Source organism: Bison bison, unplaced genomic scaffold (genome assembly GCF_000754665.1).
Source record: "Bison bison bison isolate TAMUID 2011002044 unplaced genomic scaffold, Bison_UMD1.0 scf7180017864080, whole genome shotgun sequence".
In the NCBI taxonomy this organism is placed as follows: Eukaryota; Metazoa; Chordata; class Mammalia; order Artiodactyla; family Bovidae; genus Bison; species Bison bison.
The window spans coordinates 4,307,277-4,315,813 of NW_011494652.1; the positions used below are offsets into that span (position 1 = coordinate 4,307,277).

The window sequence follows — 8,537 nt, forward strand, 5'->3', positions numbered from 1 at the left end:
GCAGCAGAGGAGGTAGTGGGGGCTCCACGAGCTCCTGTGGGCCAGGGCTGGGCCGGAACCCCTCGAAGGGCGAGAACTTCAGGGGGCTGCAGGGGAAATCGAAGCCAAAGCAGCATCTTCTTGGCCCGGGCCAGGAGGGGTGACTCTCCCCCTTCCCCGTCCCCATGCCTGGGGCTCAGGCCCTGTGGTCACGTGCCCACCCACAGGAGTCCCCACAGTAGATGGAGAAGCGGAGGCTGAGGCTGGTCACGAGACGGCCAGGGCAGCCCCAGGGTTGGCGGCAGAGCCACAGCTGGAGCCGGCCGCGCCCCCACGGTACCTGACAGGGGTCCGGGGGCTGCTGTTGAGGCGCCTGGGCGAGCGCAGCTTGGGCTGGAAGGAGAAGGCCTCCTTGATGCTATCCAGGACGGAGGGCGCCACGTACGTGAAGCCCTGGGGGCAGAGACCGAGCGACACTCGGGGTCAGCGGCTCCTTGGCCCCGGCCCCGGCCCCAGCCCCCACCCCTCAGGCCCACGACCTCACCAGGAAGGCCTGGTTGGCACTCTCACTGAGCGTCGTGTCGTCTGGACTGTCCACCGGCGTCTGCTTCGTGAAGTGGGAGTCAAACTGGCTCACGTCCTCCTCCGACTGCTGTGGGCGCCCGGGAGGGAGGATCAGAGGCGTCCAGGAAGGGGCCCCCGGGGCCCCCACCCGCCACCCACCCGCCCCTTGGCCAGCGAGGCCTCCACTCACCAGGGAAGGCCGGAAAGGGGGGTCCACACGGCGGGCCAGGAGGTCATCCCAATTAACGTGCCGGAAGAAGGGGTGCCTCTGTGAATAGAGTGCCCAGCAACATGCCAACATGTCAAACCCTGGCTCCCTTAAAAACACCCTCTGCCCTGAGGCCCCGCCCACTGAGCATCCAGGCACCCTGGGAGCTCAGCCTGCCCCCTCACGATGGTTTCACCTGCACATCAGCAGCATCCCCGGGGCCCCCTCCAATCCGCTGGTTAGGATTCCGCTTCAGGAACTGCAGGACAAGGGCAGAGGGTCAGGGTCTCAGGCAGAGTTACAGACCGAGCGTTCAGAAAGGGGGTGGGGAACAGTGACACGGGGGTTGTAGGTTGTGGTGGGAGCTCTGGAGTGTGGTCTCCCCCTGCTGACACCCTCAGGATTTCCAAGGTTTGGTCCAAAGGTACCCCCTTCTCCACGAAGCCTTTGCAAAGGTCTCTGGTTGCTGGCATTGCCCCAAGGGGAAATTCATGGGGGTGCAACTTGCAATCTGGATGGGGTGCCTGCCCTCCCAACCTCGATCCCCAAGGATCGCCTTTTTGAGGAGAGCAGCGAGTCTCACTGATTAGGACTCGGGCATGGCAACCCACTCCAGTGTTCTTGCCTGGAGAATCCCACGGACAGAGGAGCCTGGCAGGCTACAGTCTATGGGGTCGCAAAGAGTTGGACACGACCAAAGCGACTTAGCACGCAGGCTCAGAGACTTGTCCAGGGTCGGCAGCTGGTCTGCATCACAGCTGACGTCTCGGACCCCATAGCAAGTGCTCTCTCCCCAAACATACAGTGTTTGGTGTGTGTGTCAGCGGGGTGGGGGGTCCAGCAACCCCGACCCAGGGGGGTTCAGGCACACATGCAGGGCCTGGGAGAGAAGACGGGGCAGGACCGAGTACAAGAGGGAACCCACCTTTTTGACAAGATCCCGGGCATCCGGGGTGAGGTAGGGGGGCAGCTCCAGCTTCCCTCTGATGATCTTGTCCATGGTTTTCTTCCGGTTCTCTGCAGTGAAGGGCGGCTGGAGAAGGCAGAGGGTGAGAGGCGCCTTGCAGGCCGCCCACGGGCCACCCCTGCCCCGGAAGGGGCCCCTCCTCCCGCCCTGACACCCGCCCTCCCGAGGAGGCTGGACTTGCCGATCCAGTGAGCATGTCGTACATCAGGGCCCCCAAGCTCCACCAGTCCACCGCCCGGTTGTGGCCACTGCGCACCAGAATCTCAGGGGCCCTGGGGGCCAGGGGGAACCGCCAGTCAGACCAAGCCCTGCCTGACTGTGCTGTCCGTCCCTGGGCCCAGCCGGCTGCCACTTACATGTACTCGATGGTGCCGCAGAAGGTGTGGGTCACGGCGCCCTCGTGGATCGACTCCTTGCAGAGGCCAAAGTCCGTCAGTTTGATGTGGCCTGAGGGAGAATGCTAGAGGGTCAGGGCCCAGCCCCCCTGCCCTCCACTGGGCTCAACCCTCCCCACATGGGCGCACCCTGGCTGCTGAGCATGATGTTTTCAGGTTTGAGGTCCCGGTAGATGATGCCTTGGGAGTGGAGATGGCCCAGGGCCAGTGTGATCTCCGACAGGTAGAAACTGCAGGGACAGGACAGAGTGAAGGCCAGGGTGGGGCTGGAGCCAGGCCCAGGCCCTGGACCCACTCAGGAGGGAGGCAAGAGGTAACACCCACCAGGCCGTGTCTTCTAGGAAGATGCCTTCTCGCTCCAGGTGCGTGAAAAGCTCACCACCTGTGACACAAACACATTAGCAGCTGCGTGCCGGGACCAAGCTCCTCTGCTCGCCGAGTCTCGGTTTGTTCTCGGGGAGAGTGGGGCTCAGAATTCCCGCCCTACCTGCCTCCCAGAGCTGCCGTGGGGATTCAATTCAATTCAGCAAACATCTACCGACGCCTACTCGGTGCCCGGCCCTGTGTGGGGTGAAGCTGGGGACAGAGATGAAGAGACCCAGCCACGGCCCTCAGGATGCTCAGTCTAATGGGGAGACGGATGCACATGGACGCTCGGATACGCCAGCCCGAGGCTACAGCTCCGAGAGCCTAACCCCAAAACCTGCACAGAGGGGACAGGCGGACACAATCCACCCCCACATGAGCGGACAGAGAAAGTCCATGGCAGCGGTGAGACTTAAGGGCATGCAGAGATGGCATGCAGGGGATGAAGCCCCCGGGGTTCGTGGGTACAGCTGGGGTCAGCAGGAAGAACAGGCCCAGATCACGTCCTGGTGAGCAGGAGACACCGGGCCCAAGGAGACCATCCAGGCAGGTACGGGGAGGCATGGAGCTCTGAGCAGGAGGGCGGGGACAATCCCGTGCTGACCCTGGGAGTTCATGGAGGAGACACTAGGAAGGGAGTGAGCTGGAGCCTTCGAGGCTAGCGAAGAAAGCGCTGGGACTCCTCCCCTCCCCCCGAGGGCAGAGAGGACAGAGAGAATAAGCCACCTGGACTGGGGTCTAACTGGATGCAGGGAACGCAGGACAGAGGACCGGGATGTGACGGAGTCGCAGTGGAAACGGACAGAACAACCCTCTGGACGTCTCTACCAACTCCCACCATTCCCATCCACCCCCACACAGGGGAGGAACACAAGAGGCGCTGGACAGACGTTTGCTGAATGAATGAATGTATGCACGCATGAACGGATGGATGGAGGGATGGATGAGGTGGGGCCCCCGCCGTTCTGCTCCCTACACCTCTCCCAGCTCCCCCGCCAGAGCTCCCTGCGCTGGTTCCCTGGCCTTGCCTGCCCCCCGGCTGCGTCCCCTTTCGTACCGCTGAGGCACTCGAGGATGAGGTACAGTTTGCCGCCAGTCTGGAAGGCATAGGCCAGTTCCACAATGAAGGGGTGCTTCACCGACTCCAGAATGTTCCGCTCGGCCCGCGTATGTGCCGTGTCCTTGGCGTTGCGCACAATTTTGGCCTGCAGAGGCAGCGATGGGTTAGAAGGTATGTGCCCAGGACTCCCTCAGCCCCCCTGCAGTCATGACCCTTCCTGGCCAGCCTCTATCACTCCGCTATATTTCTCCGCAGTCTACTGCTATCAGTGACCATCCTTTCCAGGAACGGGCTTATTATCCCAGTAGCATGGCTATCTGATGTGAAGAGCCAACTCACTGGAAAAGACCCTGATGCTCAAAAGAGTTTGAGCAGACTCCGGGAGATAGTGGAAGACAGAGGAGCTTGGTGTGCTGCAGTCCATGGGGTCACAAAGAGTCAGACATGACTTCAGTTCAGTTCAGTTGCTCAGTCGTGTCCGACTCTTTGCGACCCCATGGACTGCAGCATGCCAGGCTTCCCTGTCCATCACCTACTCCTGGAGCTTGCTCAAACTCATGTCCATCGAGTCGGTGATGCCACCCAACCATCTTATCCTCTGTTGTCCCCTTCTCCTCCTGCTTTCAATCTTTCCCAGCATCAGGGTCTTTTCCAATGAGTCAGTTCTTCACAGAAGCAGAACCCATACAGACACGACTTACCGACTGAACAACAACATGGTGTTCCTCAACCTCCGCTCTCATGGTGTTTGGGGCAGACGATTCTTTGTGGTGGGGGGCTATCTTTGCACTGCAGGGTCTTTAGCAGAATCCCTGGCCTCAACCCACTGGGTACCAGTAGCAGCCCCCCTCTAGTCATGACTCAAAAATGTACACAGACACTGCTAAATGATCCCTGGGAGGCAACAGGGTCCACAGTTGAGAAGTACAGCAAAACAACATAATCGAAATTGATGATAAACAAGCAAATGTTCAAGACAGTGACCATCTTCTCTCGCACATTCACTCCTGTCCCCAAAAAGCCCGGCATAGTGCACTGGGAATGGCAGTCACTCAGTGATGAGCTGTTGGAAAAATGAATGACTCACCTTCCTCAGGACTTTCATGGCATATATTTTGCCCAGATTGCTGCCCTGTACCTTTCGCACCTGGAACACCTGTAGGGCAGGGGAGACAGGATCAACCTCCCATTCCATCCCTATCTTCAAAAAGCTCCACCCTGAAGCTCTGGTACTGGGACCAAGAAGCCTAGGCCCACCCAGGGGTGGGGTAGTAAAGAGTTCAAGTCTAATTCTGAGAGGATTTGCTCTTTCTTCCTTCCCTCTGAGTTCAATCAGAGGCTCCGCTGATTTACAAGTCTAATTTCATTTTATTTTTTAAATTTTTTGGCAGCTCCACAGGTGGGATCTTAGTTCCCTGGCCAGGGATCGAACCTGCACCGCTGTACTGGAAGTGCAGAGTCTTAATCATTGGACTGCCAGGGTAGTCCCTACAAGTCTAATTAGTTCTGAGATGCTTTGATGCAGCAAAACTGAGGCTATGAGGCCAGTCAGGAAGGAGGAGAGCCAGTACCTTGCCATAGTTCCCCTTGCCCAGCACACGCAGCAGCTCAAAGCAGTGGGGACCGATGCGCTCGGGGCCCGGGTTCACACTGCTCTCAGTCAGCTCCACCTCCTCATAGTGTCCCACAGGCCTGCGGACACAGGAGGTTAATGGGGGCAATGCGCTCCTGCGCTCCTCAGGTCCCCTTCCCCAGCCCATTCCCTCCTCCCCCAACACGACCCTCACTCACTCCAGGCCAGCCGCCCTCAACTCCGCGAGGGGACACGCGTCCTGTGAGAAACCGAGGGGTAAGAGCCAAGGGAGGTGCCAGGCTCCCTCTCCCCAAAGCTGGACTGCTTAGCCCAGAAGAGAGGGTCAGGAATGGGAGCCGGTAGGCGATGGACCAGGACTGGGGAGGAGAGGCGAGGGCAGAATAGGGAGACGCAGGGGAAGGGCTGGGAGCGTGCAGGATAGATCGGGGTGTGGAGAGGGTCAGATCTTAACAGTGGCTGGGATCTGAGACAAACCAGCGTCTGCGGGACCCGAGCCCTCTCTGCCAGGGGGTGCCCGGGCGATCCCATCGCCTGGACAACGGGATCGAGCCGGGATCAAGCGGCGCCCGGGCGGACCACTCACCGCGGGGCTGAGCTCTGGCTCGCCCTCGCCTTCGCTGCCTTCCTCTGTCTCCAGGTCCAGGTCAAACACCGCCGCCATGGCTGCGCCGGCCCAGCGGGCCCACCGGCGAGTACCCAGCTGCGCTCTGACTGACAGGCCGGGAGCCCGGGGCCTTACGTCATCACTCCGCGACAGCCTCGCGCACCTATGACACAAGAGATTCCCCCGCCCTCGAGTCGGCGGCGGGAGTAAGGCATCTTGGGAATGGTAGTTCCAGAGTGCTTAGGTGCCGAATCCAGCCGGACCCAGGCTTCGGCCGGCCGCTCAGTCTTCCCAACGCAGCTCCCCGGGGGCGGCACCGGACAAGAGCCTCCTGGAAGGCGACTGTTTTGGTTCTGGGGCGAGTTTGAGCATGGATGGGACATAGTCGAAAGTGAATGCAGGTTTGAGAGTAAACACAATTCCCAGCCCCGTTGGAGCCCTGCGCTGCCGGGTTGTCTGGGTGGCGGCGAGAGGCAGGTACAGTATCTCTGTTCGACGCTGAAAGGGAGCCGGCGGCTGCAACACGGCTTCCCTAATGTGCCTCTCGGCTGAAAGACTTGAAAGTCAGAGCATTTACTGCTCCGTATTCAACTCACTGCTGGGTTTTGTTGCCAGTGAAAGTGTTAGTCGCTCAGTTCTGTCCAGCTCTTTGCAAGCCAACGGGACTGTAGCCCACCAGGTCCCTCTGTGCATGGAATTCTCCAGGCAAGGATACTGAAGTGGGTTGCATGCCCTCCTCCAGGTGATCTTCCCGATCCAGGGATTGAACCTGAGTCTCCCACACTGCAGGCAGATTCTTTACTCTCTGAGCCACGGGTTCCTCCCCAAAAGGATTCATTCCTTCAAGTCTCATCAACCCACCCATAAATACAGGCTTGGGCTGTGCGTCAGGCACAAGAACTTGTATTTGGCAACACTACAATAACGAACATGCCAAACCCGGCCTGTCAGTTTAGAAGTGGGCACAGATGTTGGATGGGGCTTTGGGGGTGTGAGTTGGGCCAGACCAGACCTTGGATGATTTCCAACAGTTTGGAAGCTGTCTGGATGTGCATTCCAGTTGGACCGTGGGGGCTATATATGAACTCAAATGGACAGAATTCAGAGTCTCCAGCCTGGAGAAGGGTTATCTGGTTGGGGTTGGCCCTTGCTGTAATTCCATCTTCAGGAAACCCTCAGGTTTGGGTCCTGGTGTGGGTGCCCTTGGCACGCCCCTTGCCAATGGTGAACCCAGAGGTCTGACAGTGTAGTAGTTTATCCTTCCCTGGTGGCTCAGACAGTAAAGAATCTGTCTGTAAAGCAGGAGACCCAGGTTCAATCCTCTGGGTTGGGAAGATCCCCTGGAGAAGGAAATGGCAACCCACTCCAGTAGTCTTGCCTGGAGAATTCCATGGACAGAGGAGCCTGGCAGGCTACTGAGCGACTAGCACTTTCACTTTTTAGATGCAACAGGTAGCCCTTAACTACCTCTCCTTCCCCCTCCCACATCCCCTGTCTACCTACGCTTGAGAAGTGTTGTCCAAGTGGCAAGAACCTGGCCCAGACTCTGCACGTGTCACTAGTCCATAAGCCTTTATTCGGAGAGGGATGCCTGTGGAGCTGTCCACAGCTCCTGTGCTGCACGGAGAAAGAGTCCTTAGAGCAGCCTCCCCTGAATGAGGACAGGAGTGTCGTCTCCTCTGCCAATGCAAGTTAAGTGTGCCTGAGGCCAAAGCACCAGAGCTAGGTGGATAAGGTGCAGAGTGCATGGAGGGGTGTTCACCTGTCTCAGGACCACATGTGAATGAAGGTAAGGAGGTGTCAGGGCCACATGTGAATGAGGGTAAGGAGGTGGGTGGGGCCCAGAAGCTGAGTGGGCGGGTGAAGTGAAGTGAAGTGAAGTCGCTCAGTCCTGTCCAACTCTTTGCGACCCCATGGATTGTAGCCTACCAGGCTCCCTGGTCCATGGGTCCATGGGAGTGGGTGGGTAGGGCTCAGTAAAAGTGGAAATCTGGATGTGCATCTTGTCCTCAACCTTTCAATCACAGTGGCAAGACACTGAAGCAGTGGCTGCTCCTCTCTGAGCCTGTTTCCTTATCTGTGAATGGAGCAATAGTGTCTGCCTGGAGGGGGGATGGTTACTGCTGACCCCAGGCCGCCTGCTTCTACTGCTCAGGCCAAATGAGGCAGACGGGGCACTGCCGAAAGTTGTCAGCAGGCTCTAGAACTATCTGGAATTTGTTAAATGAGGGAGTGAGAGTAGGAGGATGAGGGGTTTAGTCTCAGGTTTTCTTGGGATTTGTTCAAGGCTCTCTTCTATAAGCAGCAGGAAGAGAAACAGACCTGGGGGGTGGGGGGAAGGATGGGCTGGGTTCGGGCCTACTCCCACTAACCTGGGGGCAGGGGGTGTGTGTGTCTGTGTGTACAGGTGCTGCTTCTCCATGGCTAGAGTCCTGGGCAGCTGTGGGGCTGGACGGAGGCCTTCGAGAGGGCAAGAAGGCCCTGCAGCGGCTCACCAGATACTTTCTTTTGTTGCCCTCAAGTCCAGGAGGCCTTGGTGTCGAAAGAGCCCTGGGCTCTGGAAAGACCTGGGGCCTTGGAGTGGACCAGCCCAGGGTGGGGCGGGGCCGTGGGAAGAGAAGCAGGGAGAGCTCCAGGGAGCAGAGGGTACCACAGCGCCCCCTCCAGCACTTTCCCCCTGCCCTCTGGCCCCAGCGCTATTTGAAGTGGGACAAGAAGTAGGCAACGGGGTAGTGGGGCCCGTCAATCCCCAGGCCCTGGCAGAGGCCCAGCAGGCGGTGACGGGCCTCGGCTGGGCTGG

The 8,537-nt window shown here is 59.0% G+C and overlaps 2 protein-coding genes across 2 annotated transcripts in view; both read right to left on the reverse strand.

The window, feature by feature from the left end:
* RPS6KB2 (ribosomal protein S6 kinase, 70kDa, polypeptide 2) overlaps nt 1-7,190 on the reverse strand; it is a 7,609-nt gene extending 419 nt beyond the window's left edge. The window contains exons 1-15 of the mRNA XM_010837704.1: nt 5,717-7,190; nt 5,331-5,371; nt 5,111-5,231; nt 4,627-4,695; nt 3,537-3,684; nt 2,438-2,495; nt 2,243-2,343; nt 2,075-2,165; nt 1,900-1,990; nt 1,677-1,784; nt 948-1,010; nt 734-811; nt 524-631; nt 320-432; nt 3-86 (exon numbers count right to left, since the gene is read on the reverse strand). Of these exons, the coding sequence (XP_010836006.1) occupies nt 3-86; nt 320-432; nt 524-631; nt 734-811; nt 948-1,010; nt 1,677-1,784; nt 1,900-1,990; nt 2,075-2,165; nt 2,243-2,343; nt 2,438-2,495; nt 3,537-3,684; nt 4,627-4,695; nt 5,111-5,231; nt 5,331-5,371; nt 5,717-5,794 (1,352 nt within the window). The 5' untranslated portion in view covers nt 5,795-7,190. The remainder of the gene's footprint in view (nt 1-2; nt 87-319; nt 433-523; nt 632-733; nt 812-947; nt 1,011-1,676; nt 1,785-1,899; nt 1,991-2,074; nt 2,166-2,242; nt 2,344-2,437; nt 2,496-3,536; nt 3,685-4,626; nt 4,696-5,110; nt 5,232-5,330; nt 5,372-5,716) is intronic.
* A 94-nt stretch (nt 7,191-7,284) lies between these two features.
* CARNS1 (carnosine synthase 1) overlaps nt 7,285-8,537 on the reverse strand; it is an 8,660-nt gene continuing 7,407 nt past the window's right edge. Inside the window, exon 10 of the mRNA XM_010837829.1 lies at nt 7,285-8,537. This exon is cut by the window's right edge and continues 26 nt beyond it. Within this exon, the coding sequence (XP_010836131.1) occupies nt 8,434-8,537 (104 nt within the window). The 3' untranslated portion in view covers nt 7,285-8,433.